This window comes from Lepus europaeus, chromosome 2 (genome assembly GCF_033115175.1).
Source record: "Lepus europaeus isolate LE1 chromosome 2, mLepTim1.pri, whole genome shotgun sequence".
Taxonomy (NCBI): Eukaryota; Metazoa; Chordata; class Mammalia; order Lagomorpha; family Leporidae; genus Lepus; species Lepus europaeus.
In genome coordinates, this window is record NC_084828.1 from 77,860,720 (window position 1) to 77,883,973 (window position 23,254).

The 23,254-nt window shown below is 42.0% G+C and overlaps 1 protein-coding gene across 5 annotated transcripts in view; it reads right to left on the reverse strand.

Moving 5' to 3' along the window:
• Positions 1-23,254, reverse strand: part of POLQ (DNA polymerase theta) — a 103,325-nt gene that overhangs the window by 64,453 nt on the left and 15,618 nt on the right. For all 5 annotated transcript variants that reach the window (XM_062208747.1, XM_062208738.1, XM_062208763.1 and 2 more), the window contains 3 exons: positions 20,031-20,178; positions 17,398-17,544; positions 15,143-15,355 (listed from right to left, as the gene is read on the reverse strand). In XM_062208747.1, coding sequence (XP_062064731.1) covers positions 15,143-15,355; positions 17,398-17,544; positions 20,031-20,178 — 508 coding nt within the window. The remainder of the gene's footprint in view (positions 1-15,142; positions 15,356-17,397; positions 17,545-20,030; positions 20,179-23,254) is intronic.

The following is a 23,254-nucleotide window of genomic DNA, read 5'->3' on the forward strand; positions in this document are numbered from 1 at the left end:
GTGGAGAGTGCAGTCTCAGGCAAGTTAGGGAGAAAATGACAGAGGAAACTCTACATAAATTAGAGGGACACAATGGACCCATGTGGAGGGTGTGGACACCACAGCTCAGTACTCCAGCAGCGGAGAGCTTCTGAACCTGCATGGGATACTGACGTGAGACCAGACTGCAGCAGCCCAAGCCACTGGCAATAAAGCTGCTGGAAAAGCCTTAAAGGACCCCAGTGTGGAGCCCCATGGGAGATAGTGTACCTATCAAACTAGAGAAGAAAAAAAAAGAGTTTCTCTCTCCCCAATCACCTTAAACGGAGTCCTGTAACAAGGCAACAGGGCAGGCGGCAATTTGGGCATACGTTACAGGGGCGCCAGCATGTGTTCAAGCCCAGCAATCAGCCGAGTGGAAACTCCTGACTGGTGGGGAGAACTAACAGTGAGCTCAGTGCTTGTAAATGTGGGAGGCTTGTGTGCCAGAACTATTAAAAAAAAAAAAAAAAAAAACCTGAGGCTATGTGGGAGGACTCACAGAGTGGCTGGGACTTTAGGCAGTCACTTTGGGAGACTCCACACACTCAGGGCTTCCTGGTTAGCTGGTAAGGGACGTTGTTTGAGAATTTGAGCTTATACTGAAGACTGCACAGATCCTTTGTGTGGTCCTTGGGATAGAGCAGACAAATTAACACCCACTGGGGCAGGTGCTCAGGCACTGGTCTCCTTTGAGGAGAGGAGCTCAGCTGAGCAGAATAAATCTCCCTTCTGATTAGGGAAAAAAAAAAAAAAAAAGAGGTTTACAGCACTAAACCTAAACCTAAGAGTGTCACTTTAGGCATCCCTTCACCCTGGAGAACTGAACAGCACTCCCTGGCCACACCCACCACACACCTCTAGATATTCACTGAAAATAGACACTCCACATATCTACAGAGACCCCAAATCTCAGTAAGCTGGGTGATAAAAATGTCATCTTAAGTGTTAAAGTGATCATATTAAGTGTTAAAGTGAACATATAAATAGGATTAAGTATTAAAATAACCATATAAATAGGATCAAGTCTGGGGTAATTATAATTGATAGAATTAAAAAGGAGAGACTCTTCCAACATGAGAAGCAGTCCACACAGCAGACTCATAGAATGACAATTGCTTTAAGTAACACTCTGACCTCAAAATCAGCCCTTAAGATACATAGCAGACTCAGAATGGCAGATGTCCTAAACAGCACTCTGGCCTCAGAATCAGCCCTTAAGGCATTCGGATCTGGCTCAAGAGCCTATGAGAGTATTTTAGGCATGGAAAGCCAAGACACTCTGGCAAAAAAAAAAAAAAAAACCTAAATGAAAGATCTCTGCGAGTGAGATCCCAGTGGAAAGAACAGGGCCATCAAAGAAGGAGGTACCTTTCTCTGAAAGAGAAAGGAGGAGAGAACTTCCACTTTGACTATGACCTTGCCTAAATAAGATCGAAGTTGGCAAACTCAAAAGGCTTCCATAGCTTTGGCAACTCATGACTAGAGCCTAGGGAGATTACTGACGCCATGAACAAAAGTGTCAAATTGTTAAGTCAACAACAGGAGTCACTGTGTACTTACTCCTCATGTGGGACCTCTGTTTTTAATGTGTTGTCCAATATGAATTAATGCTATAACTAGTACTGAAACAATATTTTACACTTTATGTTCTGTGTGGGTGCAAACTGATGAAATCTTTACTTAATACATACTAAATCGATCTTCTATATATAAAGATAATTGAAAATGAATCTTGATGTGAATGGAATGGGAGAGGGAGCGGGAGATGGGATGGTTGCGGGTGGGAGGGAGGTCATGGTGGGGGGAAGCCATTGTAATCCCATAAACTGTACTTTGGAAATTTATATTTACTAAATAAAAGTTAAAAAAAAGAAATTAATTAAAAAAAAAAATCAGCCCTTAAGGCTTTCTGGTCTGGTTGAAAAGCCCATGAGAGCATTTTAGGCATGGAAAGTCAAGACATTGAGGCAAAAAAAAATATTCTACATGAAGGATGTCTGTGAGAGATCCCAAAGGAAAGAAGTGGCCATCAAAGAAGGATGACTTTTCTCTAAAGAAAGAAGAGAACTTCCACTTTGCTTATGGCTTTGTCTAATTATTGGCAGAGTTTATGGATTCAAAAGCTTCTATAGCCTAGGCAGCTCACGTCAAGAGCCTCGGGTAGTCACTGGCATCATACATGAGAGTGTTAGTTGTTAAATTAACAACAGGAATCACTGTGCACTAACTCCCCATGCAAGACCTCTATCCTCAATGAGTTAGTTGTATTATGAGAATTAACTATGATACTTGTTCTCAAACAGCTTGTGTGTGTGTGTGCCTGTGTGTGCAAATTGCTGAAATCTTTACTTAGTATAGAGTTGGTCTTCTGTGTAGAAAGTTAATTGAAGGCCGGCGCCGTGGCTTAACAGGCTAATCCTCCATCTTGCGGCGCCGGCACACCAGGTTATAGTCCTGGTCGGGGTGCCGGATTCTATCCCGGTTGCCCCTCTTCCAGGCCAGCTCTCTGCTATGGCCCAGGAAGGCAGTGGAAGATGGCCCAAGTGCTTGGGCCCTGCACCCGCATGGGAGACCAGGAGAAGCACCTGGCTCCTGGCTTCGGATCAGCGAGATGCGCCGGCCGCAGCGGCCATTGGAGGGTGAACCAACGGCAAAAAGGAAGACCTTTCTGTTTCTCTCTCTCACTATCCACTCTGTCTGTCAAAAGAAAAAAAAAAAAAAGAAAGTTAATTGAAAATGAATCTAAATGGAGAATGGGACTGGCAAGGGGAGAAGGAGGAAGGGGAGAGGGAGGAGGTGGAGGGGTGGGAAGGCGGATATGGTGGGAAAAGTAACTATTTCTAAAGTTGTACTTACAAAATTTATATTACTTAAAAAATTAATGATTTAATTTTTTAAATGTAAAACAACAATACAAACATGAAATTTTTTAAATGCAGGGGCAAGCATTGGCCTAGCAGTTATGACGCTGGTTAAAATGCCCACACTCCATATCAGTATGACTGAATTCAAATTCCATCTCTGGCTCCCAAAACCAGCTTTCTGCTAAAGAGGATCCTGGGAGGCAGCAGGTGATAGCTTAAGTAGTTGGGTCCCTGCTACCCATGTGGGAGACAAGGACTAAGTACCTCCCTCCTGGCTTCTCCCTGGCTTAGCCATGTCTCAAGAACCTCAACCTAGCAACGATCAACAGACAAGAACAGCTTTGTGGGATCTCGAATACTTGGGAATAACCCTGGAGCATTTGGAAAGAACACAGAACTGAAAGAGGAAACACACACATACACACACTGGGTAAGAGAGTCTCACTTTTTTGACTGTGTTGCGCCTTCCCCTCCTTAAAGTCAGCACAGCATGGCACAAAGAGGAATCTCCAGGGTTCATGGTTTCTACTATCAATTTCTACAGGGAAACCAGAGTTAACAGCCCAGCTACATCACCTGGGATGAGGCAGAAACAAAGCAAGGAGACAGTACTCACAGAGACCCGCGCACAGATCTTGGTGGTAAGCTCTGTGTACTGGCTACCAGTGGCAGAGAGACCAGTCAACAACATGGCCTTCCCATAGAGCTGGGCTTGTCACTCCCAAAAGTTGTGGGAAATTCAGGCTGGCTTAAATTCCTGTAGGGTGGGCCTCTAAGCTCACCCAAGAAACTACCAAGGAAGAGAAACAACTACAAGGCATTTCAGCAACACACAGCAGCTAGTTCTCCCACATCTAAGCATTTAAATAATGCTTGGCTCAAACTCAAGGCCCATCAGGTATCCTGTGTATCAGGGAGGCAATTTTCAGCCACATATTTCTACTGAGGATAGCAGATGATCCCATTCATTCCATGCAATAATTCCCATCTAATCTCGGGGCCCAGCCTGCAACACCAATCAAATGCAGATCTCAATAGCAATTCCACCTGACCAGGGAATATACCTCAGGCTCCAGCCCAATCAGAGGTGATTACAGTACCCAGTGAGCAACTCTGACCAAACTGCTCACCTGGCAGTGGAGCGCAGCCAGCAATCCCATTTGAAACCAGAGCCAAGGAGCAGTTCCTCTGTCTACAGAACTCAAAAACAAGTTCTGCCAGCCCAGGATCATTATCAGCTGGCTCATTCAGAAACAAAAGCTAGGCTAGTAAGTGAAACTCGACCTATGCCAAACATCATTAAAATCCACAACATGTGACCATCTCTCAAATATGCAGAAACCAAGAAAACACACAAGGATTACCAACTCAGAAAATCAGCACAACTCCAGAAAAACTAACAGAAATCCAACAACAGACCCTAAGAAAAAAAAAATCTATGAAATCACAAAGAATTAAGAATAATACTCTTAAGTTACATGAACTAAGGACTATAGAGAAGAAAATACATGAAATTTGGAAAACAAAGCAAGAAGTTTGAAAATGAAATAGAAACAATTTAAAACCAAATAGAAATTCTAGAAATGAGGAATACAACAATTACACTGAAAAATGTAACAGAACGCCTCAAAATCAGGCTTGAACAAGCAGAATACTAGGGCTGGTGTAGTGACGTGGTGGGTAAAGGCCACTGCCTGCAATGCCAGCATCTCATGTGGGCTCAGGTTCAGGTCCTGGCTGCTCCATTTCAGATCCAGCTCCCTGCTGGTGGCCCGGGAAAGGCAGCAGAGGATGGCCCAAGTGCTTGGGTCACTGCACCCATGTGGGAGATCTGGAAGAAGCTCCTGACTCCTAGCTTTGGATTGGCCCAGCTCCGGCCATTGCAGCCATTTGGGGAGTGAACCAACGGATGGAAGACCTCTCTCTCTGTCTCTCCCTCTCACTGTCTGTAAGTCTACCTCTCAAATAAATAATAAATAAAATCTTTAAAAAAATAAAGGGGCAAGAAAGCTTATTTAAAGCAATAATGGTTCAAAATAACCCAAATCTAGGGAGAAATAATAACCACCTGGTGTAAGAAACATGAGAAGTCCCCATCAAAATCAACCTAAAAAGGAGTTCACCCAGGCAAAAATAATCAAACTATCAAAAACTGAAAAAAAAAAAAAAATTCTGAAAGCATCAAGAGATAAGAAACATATCACATACAAAATGTAGAAATTAAGCAACATGCTTCTAGACAACCAATGTGTTAAAAAAGGAAATCAAAACATACCCTGAGAAATATGGCAATGCAAATAGAATACACCAATACTTATAAAATATAGTAAAAGCATTGCTAAGTGGAAAATTTGTAGCCATAAATGCCTATATCAAAACTAAAAAGGAGGGGTAGGTGAGCGAGCACTGTGGCGCAGTGGGTTAACACCCTGGCCTGAAGTGCTGGCATCCCATATAGGTACCAGTGCGAGACCCAGCTGCTCCACTTCAGATCCAGCTCTCTGCTGTGGCATGGGAAAGCAGTAGAAAATGGCCCAAATCCTTGGGCTCCTGCACCCACGTGGGAGTCCTGGAAGAAGCTCCTGGCTTCTCTCAAACAGCAACCCACATCAAAACTCAACGAACTAGAAAAAGAATTAACGAAATCAAAATTTACCAGAAAGACAATGAAGATCAAAGCAGAGATAAATGGACACTAGAAAAATAGAAAATAAACAAAATCAAAAATTGGTTTTTTGAAGATATTTAAAATCAATAAATCATTAGGTAGGCCAAGAAAAAAACAAAGCAGACTCAAATAAAATCAGAACTGAAAGAAGAAAAACTGTAACTGAGAAATACAAGAGGTCTTCAAAAAGCTTGTGGAAAAGGTATATTACCAAAAAGCAATGTGTGCATTCCAACATTTTTAAACACCAAAATAAACACCTTTTAGTTCCATTTTTCCACAAGCTTTTTGAAGTTCCTTCATACACTTACTTAAATACCAACAAAATGGATAACCTGGAAGAAACAGATAAATTCCTGGACACACAACTTAACAAGATCAAATCATGAAGAAACAGAAAATGTGAACAGGCCAATAACAAGCATGCAGATTGAATCATCAACGAAAATCCTCCACTCAAAGAGACGCCTAGGATCTGATGGCTTCACTGCTGAATTCTAACAAACATTGGAAGAACTAATATTATTCCTTCTCAAAATTTTACAAAAAAAAAACTAAAGGAGGAAAAACTTTCATATTTACAAGACTAATATTACTAATAAAAAAGCTAAATAACAAAAAATTACAGGCCAGTATCAACCGATGAACATATATGCAATAATTCTCAACCAAACACCAGTGCACCAAATTCAATAGCACAAGAAAACAATCAATCAACACAATCAAATGGAATTTCTCCCAGGAATGCAGAGGTGGTTAAACACATGCGAATATATAAACTTGATACACCCCATTAGCAGAATGAAGGACAAAAATCAACGTTCATCTCACTAAATGCAAAATGGGCATTTAACAAAATTTAGCATCTTTTAATGATAAAAAAAGAAACTCCCAATAGATTAGGTATGGGAAGGAATGTAATTCAACACAATAAAAGCCATATTTGACAAGCCTATAGATAACATTACTCACATCACTTCTCGGCCTTTTGGCTAAGATCAAGTATAGATAACACTACACACTATATCCTTGGGGATATAGTCTAACACCCCAAGTGGATAACTGAAACCAAAGGTTCTACCCAATCCTATATATACTATGTGTTGCTCTAATACATACATATCTATGACAGTTTTAATTTATAAATTAAGAACAATAAGACATTAATAAAAATAACTAATAAAATAATTACAATAATATACTATAATAAAAGTTACTGAAAGCTTTTGTTTTTTAAGTCACACTCTCTTTCCTCCTCCAGCCTTTATTGGAATAGTTTAAAATTACATTTCTATTTTCTAGGACTTCAGTTGCTTTTTCCATCTGACTTTCAAAAACTAATTACAGCAAATGAAACACAGTTGCTTAAGTATTAGAGTATACAAAAATAACATCTTGATTTCTGTGAAAATGCATTTCTCTGCAATTCCTAAATAGCTCCAAATTATGCTAACTCTGAGCACTGATGTTTACCTTGGGTTTTTGATTTAATCTTTGAAAAGATGTGTTCTAAATCTTTACCATCACCATCTGTATGTCCAGCATCAACGCTGTGAGAAGTTGTTCCTGTGTAGGCTTTTATCTCGATTTCTCGTGCATAGCCACTAACATGCATGTTTGTCTTTTCCTTTTGTTCACTCCCACTCACCTGTATGGTCTGTGAGGGCCTGATGCAGATGTTACTTCATGCTATTTAAAGCTACCGAGGTCATACAATCTAAGGCCATCATTATGCTAAAATTATTTACAGAAACTAATACACACTTGCAGAATCGGTTTTACCTCCATAGTCAAGAAACCCACAATGGGTATACTGGTCTGACAAAGCTCTTCCCATGTATCCATCTCTATTCACCAATGGTGCCGAAAGGGGGTTCTTTAACAAAGCATAACACCTCTACCTAATTAAACATCAACTTTTTTGGTGTGTTTAAATGCAGAAAGTCATATTTTCCCACCTCTTTCCTCCTATTACATAGCAAGTAAAGCTCACTGGCCTGGGAGTAGCCTCTACCTGCCAACCTTTGACCAGTGAAGAAAATTCAGAGAAAATAACACAACCAGGACTGGCGCTGTGGTGCAGCAGGTTAACACCCTGGCCTGAAGCGCCGCCATCCCATATGGGCACCAGTTCGCATCCCGGCTGCTCCTCTTCCGATCCAGCTCTCTGTTATGGCCTGGGAAAGCAGTAGAAGATGGCCCAAGTCCTTGGACCCCTGCACCCACGTGGGAGACCCGGAAGAAGATCCTCGCTCCTGGCTCCTGGCTTCGGATCGGCCCGACACCGGCCGCTGCAGCCAACTGGGGAGTGAACCATCGGATGGAAGACCTCTCTCTCTCTCTGCCTCTCATTCTCTGTGTATGTAACTCTGACTTCCGAATAAATAAATAAAATCTTAAAAAAAAAAAAAGAACACAACCAACAATCAGAAAATGGAGGGGGGGCCGGCGCTGTTTCATAGCAGGTAAAGCCACCGCCTCACTACTGGCATCTCATATGGGCGCCGGTTCAAGTCCTGGCTGCTCTACTTCCCTTCCAGCTCTCTGCTATGGCCTGGGAAAGCAGTAGAAGATGGCCCAAGTGCTTGGACCCCTGCACCCACGTGGGAGACCTGGAGGAAGCTTCTAGCTCCTAGCTTCAGATTGGCATAGCTCCGGCTGTTGCGGCCATCCAGGGAGTGAACCAGCGGATTGAAGACCTCTCTATCTCTACCTCTCTCTGTAACCCTGTCTTTCAAAGAAATAAATCTTCAAAAATAAATAAACAAACATATTTGGTAAAATTGCAGGACACAAAATGAACACACAAAAATGATAGCGCTTCTACACACTAACAATGAACTATATTTTAAAAATCAAGAAAACAATCCTGTTCATAATAGCTACACAATAAAAAATCCTTATGAATATATTTAACCAAAGAGGTAAATAATCTGAATACAGAAAATTAAAAAACTTTGATGAAAGAAATTGAAGACACAAATAATTGGAGAGATATTCTATGTTCACGGACTGATAGAACATTATTAAAATGTCCAAACTATCCAAAACAATCTAAAGGTTAAATGCAATCCCTACCAAAATGCCAGTGATATTTCATAGAACCAGGAAAAACAATCCTAAAATTTGCACAAAACTACGACAAACCAAAATAAGCAAAGCAATCTTGAAGAAAAATAACAAATTTGAAGGCATCACATTACCTCACTTCAAAATCTATTATAAACCTAGAGAAATTAAAACACAGCATCAAAGCAGACTCTCTGACCAACGGAACACCAAAGAGCCCAAAAATAAAACCACAATTAGAGACAATTTTCGACAAAAGTGTCGTGTCAAGAACACACAGTGGAGAAAGGACAGTCTGTTAAATAAATGTTTAGAAAACTGGATAACCAGAGGTAGAATAAAGAAGTTGAACTCTTACACAAAAATCAATTCAAATGGATTAAAGATGTAAATGTAAAACCCAATACTATAAAGCAACTAGAAGAACACACGGTAAATGTTCCTTAACAACAGTCTGGGTAAAGAGTTCTTGGATATAATCCCAAAAGCACAGGCAACAAAAGCAAAATAAACAAAGGAGTTGGCATCAAACTAAAAAATAGAGTTAAGACACAACCCATGGATTGGGAGACAATCTTTGCAAATCATATATAGGGTAAGAGACTAATGTACAAAATATATAAGGAACTCAAATAGATGAGGTGAATTCTGAGATGTGCTGCTTTAACTTCAGGCAGGAAAATGGAGGAAAGGAAAAGAGTTTATTTTAACTGGCAGGTTTAAACAAAGAAAAAAACAAGGAAACTGCTCCACATCCTTTTCCCACATATTGAAGATTAACCCTCAAGGCAAACGTAGATTCAGTGTAAGGATTTATGCTTTCTTCTCCCCAAACTTTCATGATAAATTATCCTGGCTTCTAGAGCCGACACTGCAGCACAGGAGGTTAAAGCCCCAGCCTGCAGGGCCGGCATCCCATATGGGCACCAGTTCGACTCCTGGCAGTTCCACTTCCGATCTAGCTCCCTGCTATTGTGCTTGGGAAAGCAGTAGAGGATAGCCTATGTCCTTGGACCTCTGCACCCACATGGGAGACCCGGAGGAAGCTCCTGGCTCTTGGCTTCGTATCAGCTCAGTTCCGGCCATTGTAGCCATCTGGGAAGTGAACCAGCAGATGGAAGACCTCCTTCTCTCTCTCTCTCTCTCTCTCTCTCTCTGGGAAGTGAACCAGCAGATGGAAGACCTCCTTCTTTCTCTCTCTCTCTCTCTCTCTGTAACTATGTCTTTCAAATAAATAAATCTTTAAAAAAAAAAAATCCTGGGGGCCGGCGCCATGGTGCAGTAGGTTAATCCTCGGCCTGCGGTGCCGGCATCCCATTTGGGCACCAGTTTGAGTCCCAGCTGCTCCTCTTCCAATCTGCTATGGCCTGGAAAAGCAGTAGAAGATGGCCCAATTGGCCGGCACCACAGCTCATTGGGCTAATCCTCCACTTGCAGCGCCGGTACCCGGGTTCTAGTCCCAGTCGGGGCGCCGGATTCTGTCCCAGTTGCTCCTCTTCCAGTCCAGCTCTCTGCTGTGGCCCAGGAGTGCAGTGGAGGATGGCCCAAGTGCTTGGGCCCTGTACACCCACATGGGAGACCAGGAGGAAGCACCTGGCTCCCGGCTTCAGATCAGCGCAGCAGCCATTGGGGGGTGAACCAATGGAAAAAGGAAGACCTTTCTCTCTGTCTCTATCTCTCACTGTCCACTCTGCCTGTCAGGAAAAAAAAAAAAGAAAAAGAAGAAGATGGCCCAAGTCTTTGGGCCCCTGCTCCCGCATGGGAGACCCAGAAGAAGCTCCTAGCTCCTGGCTTTGGATCAGCACAGCTCCGGCCATTGCAGCCATTTGGGGAGTGAACCAGCGGAAGGAAGACCTTTCTGTCTCTCCTCACTGTCTGTAACTCTACCTCTCAAATAAATAAATAAAAATATATTTTTTTTAAATCCTGGCTTCTTAGACAATGGACATTTTTCCAAAGGTTATCCAGCCATGCTGCTCGTGGCTTAGGGAACAGAATAGAATGGAGATTACCACAGACTGGACAGTGGAGAAAATAAGGAGATGCTAGTTAAGAAACACAATATTTCAATTAAAAGAAATGAATGATAAGTATTTGAGGTGATAGTTATGTCAATTAGTTTGACTCAATCATTTCACATTATACACCTATATGATAGTGGCACTTTATATACCATAAGTATATACAAATATAGTTTGTTGATATTCAATTTTTAAAAATCACATGAGGGGCCAGCACTGTGGCATAGCAGGTAAAACTGCCACCTCACTGCCAGCATCCCATATGGGCACCAGCTCGTGTCCTGGCTGCTTCACTTCGATCCAGCTCTGTGCTATGGCCTGAGAACGCAGTAGAAGATGGCCCAAGTCCTTGGGCCCCTGCACCCATTGGGAGACCTGGAAGAGGCTCCTGGCTTCTGGCTTCAGATCGGCGTGGCTGCAGCTGTGCAGCCGTTGCGGCTAATTGGGGAGTGAACCAGCAGATGGAAGACCTCTCTTCTCTCCTTCTTTCTCTGTGTAACTCTTTCAAATAAATAAATAAAATCTTTTTAAAAAATCACATGAACAAAATATAACACTTTGCTCTTATAATGGCTATAAAACAAACCAGTTTAAGGAAAAAAAATTCAAAAATTAGATCAACTAACATTAGCACCAAGATAACAAGCCACTTTGAGCTATTTAAAGGTCTTCCAAGCTTTGTTTCTTCAGCAAAATGGACTAGCCTTTTCAGGATGGGCAGGATGTAGGAAAATGCCCAGATGAATGTCAGTACATGTATTCAGCTCCTGCTCTCACTTGTCTGGGAAGTTTTCATGCATACCACACAGGTAAATCAAAACGACTTGGAATCAAAACATTTATTATTGACTGTTGAACTTGAAAATCACTATTTTGGCACAAAGCACCATCATCCTACACTATAAAGTTCCATGTCATCTAGAGAAAAACTAAGTAGTCATCTAAACGAAGCACCATGTACTAGTGTCCAAGAAATGTTAGCAACACATATTAAATGCACAGATGTTGCAAAGATGCTACTCAATATGAAAAGAATGACCAGGTATTTATATGCTCATAGTGGATATAAAATAATATATTCCCAGACTCCCCACTTGCTTGAAGTTCCACACAGTCATAAGCCATCCTGAAATGGATCAGTATACAAGGCAAGAAGTCCTTAGGAGCTCAGAAACAATGTTACTCTAGTTCTCTTTGAGTGTTTTCTGATTTTAGGCTTGATGATTAGTCTAGGGCACTAACCTTCCCAAAAATATATAGCAAGGCAAATAAGACCTCATCTTCTCCATTAACTTACAGACCCTCTGGCCTTGAAGGAAGAATTACATATAAAATGAACTTGCACTTTACTCTCCAGAGCTGTGAGTCAACTAAGAAATCACAGCGGGAGGCAAATAGGAATGGGAAGGCACTGTCTTAGTCTCTGTACCTTATCTTTTTAAACATATACATGCAGTTTGCATATTTTGTAGGTAAAGTAAGAGAAAAATAGGGTAAACTTCTCTGATGCCTACTATAGGTGAAATTAACAAGTTAGATGTTTACCAGAATCCTTCAACCCTTCAGGGACTGTATATATGAGTCATTTGTTACTGGGACTGAGCCTAACAGTTGTCTCCTGATAGCCATTATCTCATTCTTCCTTTAATAAAACCCTAAGTGTTAATTGGGCACATGGCCACCAGCTGAAGATTGCATCATCCCACGCCCCTTATGGAACCATGTGATTATGTTCTAGACAACTGCACGGAAGAAAAACACTACTTGTAACTTCCGGGTAGTGCCCATAGCAGGCAGGGCGTGCCCTTTACTGCCTCATCTCCCTTTTCTGGTGGCTGAACTGCAGATACAATGACAGCGATGAGACTGACTATCTATCTTATATAATGGGATAGAAACTACATTACTAAAGACAGAAAATCAAAATGGACGACCAGATTTTCTGACACAATGAATCCACTGTATCAGCCTCAGATTAATTACATTAGTATTGTTATATAAGAAATAAATGAACTTCTCAGGGGCTAGCACCATGGCTCAGCAGGTTATGCCACCACCTGCAATGCTGGTACCCCACATGGGTACAGGTTCCAGTCCTGACTGCTCTGCTTCAGACCCAGTTATGTGCTAACATGCCTAGGAAAGAAGCAGAAGATGGCTTAAGAACTTGGGCCCCTGCAACCATGTGGGAGACCCAGATAAAGCTCCTGGCTTCAGCCTGGCCTAGCTGTAGCCCTTGCAAAAAGAAAGAAATGAACTTTTCTTTTTGTTTTTTTAAACTTATTTATCTATTTGAAAGGCAGAGTTACAGAGAGACAAAGGGAGACAGAGAGAGAAAGATCTTTCATCTACCGGTCCACTCCCCAAGGGACCACAAGAACCCAGGAGCCAGAAACTCCATCCAGGTCTCCCACATGGGTAGCAGGTGTCCAAGCACTTGGGCCATCTTCTACCCATATAGGATGCCAGCATTGCAGGAGGCAGTTTAACCACAATGCTGGCCCCAACTTCTATCTCCCTTAAACACCTATTATGTTGGCTTTTTTTCACAGGAGTGAACTTAGATTCTAACTAATCCAGTCACCAACACAATATAATCAATTTTCATTATCTGTGGTATTTATAAAGTCGCCACAAACACTGAATACTATTGATTACTCAACCACTACTGCTAGGGAAAACAGAGGACCATATAAGCCTATAGAAAGATATTGTCATCAGTCAATACAAAAGCCTTCTTTATGTGTGTTTCTGCTTAGACGCCCTATTTAATACATACTGTAGATTTTCCAACAATGAGCTCAAAGCCAGCAGCAGCACAGCTCAGGCCTAAAGGGAGCTTGCCTAATGTATTTCCTCCATAAGGCACAGCCCAGCCAAGTGGCAGCACTTCAGTACCAGCCTTAGGGGCTCATTTTCAACAATGAAAACATAAACAAAAAGCACAAAAATGTAAAGGATGTGGGACTAAGTAAATCAAGACAAGGACACTTTATTACAGTAAAAGCTGAAACAAGAAGGCAGAGGTTGCCTTTTTAGATGCCAGCGAAGTGCTCTTGGAAGGACCCAAATTTCTTACAGTTCTGTACATGTCCACAGAAGCCCCAGAGGTGTTGATCTGGGAGTTTTGAATATATTCTAGTGAGTAGGCAAATTCACAAATAGGAAATTGATTAATACTGAGGACTGACTATATTTGGGGAGTTCACATAACAAGTCAGGTTATTCTTAAAGTTATTTCCTCAGCAATCACTCAGTTTTTTGTGCCCCGAATCTTCCACCTATTATTTTTCCATTAGCATTTTCCCTTTTCTGCTTGATTTCCAAATTTCTCTTCAGAAACCTCAAAGCTCTTTGTCTATGTAATACTGGAGCCAATTTGGTCCTAGAAAAGAAAGATGCAATGGCAGGAAATGTTCCTCCCAAGGTTCTTTAATGTCAGAAGGCCCATAACAATTTAGTCACACCCAATGATGTAGCAAAGATTAGAAATTATGTTTGCTGCTATCTTGACATTTAATTCAAGCCTCTTCCTCATTGCTTAAGATAAAATTTTTGTTTGGATTGTGGGTAATAACATTATTTGCTGGTGCAAGGTAAGAAACAGAAAAGGTATTCTAAGACCCAGCACCAATTTAGGGAGAAAAAGTGCACGAAGCTCCTGTTCCCAAAGGTGAGCATGCTTCACAGCTTTGACCTCTCAGGTGAGCATCCCTGTTTGACCTCTGAGGCCTGTCACCTACAGAATTAAAAAGTCATTCTGATTTACCCAACAATGAAACGTTTCATTGTGCATAATACAAAAGATTATCTTAATTCTACTTAGAAATCAGCAGTTGATCTATGAACATTATAACTTATACTTGAGGTGGGCAAGACAGGGAGTTGGGGAAACGGAGCTAAGACACTCTAGCAGCCTGTGGCCAAAGCCCAATATCACCCAGAATGCTAACCCCTTCCAAGCTGATGGAACATGGCAGAGGGTTCAGCACACCCACTTCCCCATCCTGCACCTGAGACTCACAGGGCACCGGGATAACCACGTGTACGCTGCAGCCCCATGTGGAGATACCATGACACATCCCTAGAGGTCACCACCTGCACTGAAGCCGTGCCCAAACTCCACTCCATTTGTATACCTAATTAGGTCATCAACTCCTCCCAATAAAGGAACCATCTGACTTTGGAGGGGGCTGTAGCCATTCTTTCCTTGGGAGAGGTTGCCTACATTCACATCTCAATATGCACTATCCCTTTAAATGAATCCTGCTTTCCTTTTCTTCTCTCACAAGACCAGAACTTGGAGCAAACCCAGGTGAGGACCTCATCCCCACAACATACTCAATATAAATATTAAAGGAATCCAAGAGAACATTAGTACACTGGATAATGAAGAAATACTCCATGTTGAGAAACAAGATGCCAGGCACTAGTCAAATTTCAAGCAGAATGACGCTGTCCTTCAGCAATGCTATTACAATTTAATCAAACTCACTTACCTACTGTGTCTACTCCTTTCCTGCCAGCACGACCAACCATTTGCTTGTAAGTAAGAATATCTAGAGTTCGACCACCAAAAATAGGAGTCCGAATAATCACACGGCGTGCAGGCAAATTCACTCCAGAAGAAAGAGTGGAAGTTGCTGCCAAGACTCGAATGAGCCCTTGGCGGAAGGCTCCTTCAATGATATCCCTCTCCTCAAAAGTAAGACCTTTAAAAAAAAAAAAACAAAAAAGGCTTCTATATATATATCTGTTAACACAATGAAAATACAAGTCGTGATCACTTACAAATGAATCTAAGAATCTGCTACAAGCTTAAGGGTTTTAAGCTTTTTTTTTTTTTAGATTCATTTATATATTTGAAAGAGTTACACAGAGAGAGAAGGAGAGGCAGAGAGAGAGAGAGAGAGAGAGAGAGAGAGAGAGAGAGGTCTTCCATCCACTGGTTCACTCCCCAAATGGCCACAACGGCCAGGGCTGCGCCAATCCAAAGCCAGGAGCCAGGAGCTTCTTCCTGGTCTCCCACATGAGTGCAGGGGCCCAAGGACTTGGGCCATCTTCTACTGCTTTCCCAGGCCATAGCAGAGAGCTGGATCAGAAGTGGAGCAGCCAGAATACGAACCAGCGCTCATATGGGATGCAGGAACTGCAGGAGCGGCTTTATCTGCTACACCACAGTGCCGGCCCCTAAGCTATTGTTATTATTGTAAACAGATAAATAATCTATTGAAAAGCATAATCTGCCATCTCTAGTATTTCTCACCTTCTAGACCAGGAGGCAGCAAGATTTTCTTATAAATAGTTTACATTTTGTGGAATAAGGTCTCTGTTGAAACCACTCAATCCTGCCACTGTGACATGAAAGTAGACACAGAGTAACTGGGCATGACAGTAAAACTTCTCTTACAGAAACAGACAGTAGGCTAGATTTGACCAACAGAGTTTTGCCAGCCCCCCGTTTCGTGTTTGTGTGTATAAATGTGTGTATACTAAAAATGGACCTTTATGTGCATTTATTTTTAATTTTAATTAAAAATTAATTAAGGGGTTAATTTCCTAACTTGGAAACTACACATCTTCATCATATCCTTAGCACATATGAGCACTGATAGATCACTTCCTGAAAGTTCTTTAATTCACTGACTGTCATAACCTGTGCAATTTTGACAACTTTTAGATACTTCTAGCCCTCTCCAAATGCAGTATGACAAATTCTTTTTTTTTTTTTTTTGACAGGCAGAGTGGACAGTGAGAGAGAGAAAGGTCTTCCTTTTTGCCGTTGGTTCAACCTCCAATGGCCACTGTGGCCGGCGCATCGCGCTGATCTGAAGCCAGGAGCCAGGTGCTTCTCCTGGTCTCCCATGGGGTGCAGGGCCCAAGCACTTGGGCCATCCTCCACTGCACTCCCTGGCCACGGCAGAGAGCTGGCCTGGAAGAGGGGCAACCGGGACAGAATCCGGTGCCCCGACCGGGACTAGAACCCGGTGTGCCGGCGCCGCAAGGCGGAGGATTAGCCTAGTGAGCCACGGCGCCGGCCTGACAGAATTTTTCTAACATTAATTTGATTTTTATATAACTAAGAGACTATTTCAGTACTCCTTGAGACAAAAGGAGACAGACTGGCAAAGAATTAGGGTAGCAAGTACCACTCCAACCTCAATTTTAAGAAAACAAAATAGAGGAAGGTTAACAATTTTGGAATTCACCTCCCCAGTGGCCCAAACACATTTTCATTTAGTATTTGTATACCATACAAATAAATTTAAACATGTTTGCTCTACTCTTATTTTAGTCACACAATTTTTTTTTTTTTTAAATGTTTATTTTGAAACACAGAGTTAAAGAAAGAGAGAGAGATCTTCCATCCCCTGGTTCACTCTCCAAATGGCTACAACAGCCAGGTATGGGCCAGGCTGAAGATAGGAACCAGGAGCTTCATCCAGCTCCCACGTAGGTAGCAAGGACCCAAACACTTGGGCCATCCATGGCTGCTTTTCTCAGTCCATTAGCAGGAAACTGAATCAGAAGTGGAGCAGCCAGGACACAAACTGGAACCCATATGAAATGCTGGTGTCGCAGGCAGCAGCTTTATCCACTACACCACACTAGCTCCAGTCACATGATTTCTTAAACTGAAATCTACGAGTAGTAAGCTTGGTTAAAAAGAAATAAACACACATAAATATAAAAATGAAGAGACTATACAGATTGTTGGAGAGACGCTTTAATAACAGAGTAGAAACACAAATACCTGCATGATGAAATGCGACTCCCCACGGTATAGTCTTTTGTAATACAGAGTCCAGTCCTGAAGGCAAACGTTTTAACTGATCTAGCACTTCCAGGAGGCCCTTTTTTTCCAGAGTCACAGGTGGAAATTCAGGTGGCTTTACCAATTCTGTCACCAAATTTAAGAAAAAAAGTTTATCAATACTATGCAGCTTTGCCTGGGCCTCTTTAAGTGCTACTTGACTAAGTCATGATAGAGCTAAATACGAAGGAAATGGTTCAGAAACTCCAAAATACTGTATCACATGGAGATCTTTTGAAACAGTGAGCTCTGGCTCTCATCCCTGGATAGTGTCAGGTAATTGTTATACAGTATGACCTGGACATGAAAAATTTTTAAATCTCAGACATGCTTATGTGTGCTGAAAGTCAGGAAACTTGTCTCAGGGTAAGGGCAAGCACACAGGGCAGGCAGAGGATCTGCTGAAAGAAGCAGAGAATTAGTTTCTAACTGCCATATAAAGCCTGAAACTCAAACCCTTGCTCAAAGCATATCCCACCAGCCAGCAGTACTGATACCAGCTAGGAGCCTAGTTTTCTGAGAAAATTATCCCAGCCTCTCCGGCACTATCTGGTAATCATCATGCTTTACCTCCTGTTTTTGCCTTTCGTAAGCTTCTCCACAAAAAGACCTGAACCTTCTTAAATGTAGGAACTGAAATTTCCAGAATTTTAGATTTCTGAACTTGTAAAACTTTTCATAAAAAATAAGTATCTTTTAATATACATCTCACATTTTATGTATATATTTTTTAAATTTTGAGGTAAACTCTAAAAATTGTGAGGACTCAGAGGGGGTTGGCAATGTTTTATTTTGGGAAGATCAATTAAAAATTTTTTAAAACTATCATTTATCAATATCTTTAATACAAAAAAGGTCATTCTAACTTAAAAAAAAGTAGTAGGGATAATAAAAAATTCAAATTTCAGCTTCATAAAAAAAAGGTGCTGCTTTGTCTTAATTATTCTGGTGAAAATTTCATCATAGGCCAGGCTCCAGTTCAAGCACTGGCATGTGGAAACCGCACCTACAAATAAAGATAAAAGAACTACAGAAAAAAAATGTGGTTAAGGAATATAAGTTGTCATGGTACAACGTAAAGAATATAATTCAGCATGAAATAGAAGGCATTGATTAAGAGGGAACAGGATGAGATAATACAATATTGGACCAGCACCAAGTTAATATAACCTGCAGGCAAAATGTACTCACTGGAGCCTGGCTTCAGATAGCTACCACCTGCCCTCATGATGTCACAGGCACTTTAGTAATAAAATATCTTAATATTCTGTGACTAGCTAGACCTGGTCTCCGTTTTTCCTGTATTTACCTTGGGCACCAAAAAGACCACCACATGCTAGTAAAAACGGTGAGGCAACAGTGTGCATCTCAGAATCAATAAAAATAAAAACAAATGGTTATAGCTACACATTAGCTCACTATTCGACAACCAAAAAGAATCAAATTGATAAACCTAACAACCCAGATGAAATTCAAAATCATCATGCTGAGCAAAAGAAGCCAGATACAAAAGACATATATATACTGTAGAACTTCATTTATAGTAAAAAAAATTTTTAAATTTATTTATCCATTTGAAAGGCAGAGTAAACAGAGAAAGAAAAATCTTCCATCTGCTGGCTCACTCCCCATATGCCCACAGCCAAGGCTATACTAGGCTGAAGCCAAGAGCCAGGAGCTCGATCAGGGTCTTGCACGTGGGCAGCAGGAACTGATGTCCTTAGGCCTTCATTGATTACCTTCCCAGGAGCGTCAGCAGGAAGCTGGACAGGACACAGAGTAGGCAGAACTAGAATGGGCACTCAGAAATGGGAATCAGGTGTCACAAGCAGCGGCTTAACCTCTTGTGCCACAGTGTCTGCCCTCTATGAAATTCTTAGAAAAGACACAAGAAACCTAAAGTGACAGGAAGCAGATCAGTGGTTAACTGGGGCTGAGGATAAAGCTCAAAGGCGAGTGACAGCCAAAGAACATCTTGGAGTCATCGAAACGTTCTATATGTTGATTACAGTGGTGGTTAAACAGATATATACTTTTTTTAATTCATCAAATTATACATTTAAAGTGGGTACACTTATATATAAATGTAAATTATACCAACATAGCTGATTTTAAAATATGAGTATATGTGATTATACATACACATAGGTATATATACACATATATATGTGAATGTGTATGTATGATTATTTTAGCCATACATTCCTATGGAATTAAAGAAAGATATGGCCACTTTCCCCAAAAAAATGTGCACATGTGACGTGCATACAACTTAGGAGCTCTAAAGATCAAACTCTATAAATACATGGATCACAGATGAAGAACCTTGTATATTCGCATACTGATATAAACTCAGGATGCTAAAAATTTGAAGACGATCAGCCTGAGCATGTGTACACACATCAGGAAGAAAAGAAGAGGATTAGAATCACAAAAGCAGTTTAGTGAAGACAGTACCCAGGAAGCAGGCAGTAGCAGTGATGAAAGAGGGCCAGGCATTGCTAACATAATCACTGAGTACTCTAAGGCAAAGGTACCAAGAATGGACGGGCTCCATTCCATCCTCAACTCACCCTCTGCTTGATGGTGTAGATTATAAAACTCTCGGGCAACAACATCAGCCAACTTTTCACACCATTTTTTCGATGGACAAAAAAGTAATACTGAATGGTTATCACGAATGGTCTCATAACATAAACTAACAATGTGGTCCTCATCTCCCTAAAAAAGAAAGAGAAACAGCCACTCAGGTGGTACTTCCAAAACATTTTCAAATCAGTCTTTTTGCTTCATGGGAAAGGTTTTTCTACTCAAAGGCATGATAAAAATCAGTTAATAACAAAGAAAAAAACAAACCAAAAAGAAAATAAAAACAAACCTTGTGATGTAGGATGAGAAGGAAATACAGTGAGTCATCAAAAAGTTCATGGGAAGGCACATTATAAAAATATTATGTATGGATTTCAAAGTTCTTTTGCGGGGCCAGCACTGTGGCGCAGCAGGTTAAAACCTGGGCCTGGGCCAGCGCCGTGGCTCAACAGGCTAATCCTCCGCCTTGCGGCGCCAGCACACGAGGTTCTAGTCCCGGTCGGGGCACCGGATTCTGTCCCAGTTGCCCCTCTTCCAGGCCAGCTCTCTGCTATGGCCCGGGAGTGCAGTGGAGGATGGCCCAAGTGCTTGGGCACCTGCACCCGCATGGGAGACCAGGAGAAGCACCTGGCTCCTGGCTTTGGACCACTGCGATGCGCCGGCCGCAGCGGCCATTGGAGGGTGAACCAACGGCAAAGGAAGACCTTTCTCTCTGTCTCTCTCTCTCTCTCTCTCTCACTGTCCACTGTCCACTCTGCCTGTAAAAAAAAAAAAAAAAACCCTGGCCTGAAGCGCCAGCATCCCAAATGGGCGCCAGTTCTAGTCCCGGCTGCTCCTCTTCTGATCCAGCTCTTTGCTATAGCCTGGGAAAGCAGTGGAAGATGGCCCAAGACCTTGGGCCCCTGCACACATGTGAGACCCAGAGGAAGCTCCTGGCTCCTGTCTTCGGATCAGCGGAGCTCTGGCTGTTGCAGCCATCTGGGGAGTGAACCAGCGCATAGAAGACCTCTCTCAGTCTCTACCTCTAACTCTTTCAAAAATAAATAAAATAAAATAAAAATTCTTTTGAATCAAAATAAATTTATCCTTTAATTGCATTTCCCAAAGACTATCTGAAGCACCCTTGTATTTCCTATCTACTCAACTAATACTGAGTTCCAACCCTCAGGGAATGGGTAAAATGATGAGCAAACGAACATCAAGACTATAAATCACTAATCTTCAGGAGGTTTATGGCTTCACTGAAAGACACACTAAAATTCTAAATAAACAAATGCAAAGTACAACCATAAGATGAATTATAAAGGAGAATCTGGTGCTTCAAGAGCTCCTATGTGCAAAAAAATTGACAGAAAGATCTGAAAGAAATGATTTACTTGAAATACAAAGAGGAGGCATTATTCTCAATGTAAGTTAACTCATTTCAGGCAATTCTACAAGTTTTTTTTTTTTTTTTTTTTTTTTTTTTTTGACAGAGTGGACAGTGAGAGAGAGAAAGAGAGAAAGGTCTTCCTTTGCCGTTGGTTCACCTTCCAATGGCCGCCGCGGCCGGCGCACCGCGCTGATCCGAAGGCAGGAGCCAGGTGCTTCTCCTGGTCTCCCATGGGGTGCAGGGCCCAAGCACTTGGGCCATCCTCCACTCCACTGCACTCCCGGGCCATAGCAGAGAGCTGGCCTGGAAGAGGGGCAACCGGGACAGAATCCGACGCCCCGACCGGGACTAGAACCTGGTGTGCCGGCGCCGCAAGGCGGAGGATTAGCCTATTGAGCCACGGCCTCTACAAGTTCTCTATCCTAGAAGGTCAGTGTGTGTAACTGGATTCATTCATCCACCCATTCACTCCTCAATGAGTGAATTAAATATCACCATATTCCAAGTACTTGTTCTAGGTATAGGAGATGAGATGGAGAACAAAGCAGGAAAAAAGCTCAGTCTTCCTAGTGTTTCTACTCCAGCAGGAAGATAGTAACAAAAACAAGGTAAGTAAAAGGCACAGTACATTCCATTTGGAAAGAGTAAGGAGAGGGCTGGCACTGTAGTGTAGCGGGTAAAGCTGCCACCTGCAGTGCCGGCATCCCATATAGGTGCCGGTTCTAGTTCCAGCTGCTCCACTTCCGATCCAGCTCTCTGCTGTGGCCTGGGAAAGGAGCAGAAGATGGTCCAAGCCTTTGGGTCCCCGCACCCGTGTGGGAGACTCAGAAGAAACGCTTGGTGCCTGTCTTCAGATTAGCACAGCTCCAGATATTGCGGCCATGTGGGGAGTAAACCAGCAGATGGAAGATCTCTCTCTCTCTCTCTCTCTCTCCCCCTCCTTCCCTCTTCTTCTCCCTCTTCCTCTCCCTCTCTCTCTCTGTATCTCTGCAAAAGAAAGAAAAGAAGGGCCAGCACTGTAGCACAGCAGGTTAAAGCCCTGGCCTGAAGCACCAGCATCCTATATGGGTGCTCCTCTTCCGATCCAGCTCTCTGCTATGGCCTGGGAAAGCAGTAGAAGATGGCCCAAGTCCTTGGGCCCCTGCACCCATGTGGCAGACCCGGAGGAAGTTCCTGGCTCCTGGCTTCAGATTGGCATGGCTCCGACTGTTGCAGCCATCTGGGGAGTGAACCAGCAGATGGAAGACCTCTCTCTCTCCCTTCCCTCCCCCCAGCTCTGTAACTCTTACAAATAAATAAAATAAATCTTTAAAAAAAAAAAAAAAAAAAAAAAAAAAAAGAAAAAAAAAAAAAAGAAGGAAAGGAAAGGAAGGAATGGAGAGAGAGAGAGAGAAAGAGAAAGAGTTAGGAGAAAAATAAGAAACAGGGACAACTTGATTTAGATAAAGTGGTCACAAGAGGTCTAAAAAACATTTGGGTAAAGAGTCAATAGTTCAAAAGTAAAGCTTACTGATGACTGAAGGGAAAACATTCCAAGAACCTGAGTGGGTGATTCTTGGTATATTAAGGAACAGCGAAGACATCACTATGAATGCAGTAGGTGGAGTCAGATCTTGTAGAATCTTATAAGGCTTTGATTCTAAAGGATACAAAGAGTCACTGCAAGTTTCTGAGCAGAAAAGTAACAAGATCTGATGTCCATTTTAAATAGATCACTAGCTCCTGATCTAAGGTGGACAAAGTCAGAAGACAGAAAAATTAGGCTAATTTAATAACCTAGGTCAGAAGTGAAAGTGGTCCAAATAAAGTATAGACAGGCACAGGGTAAGATGATTA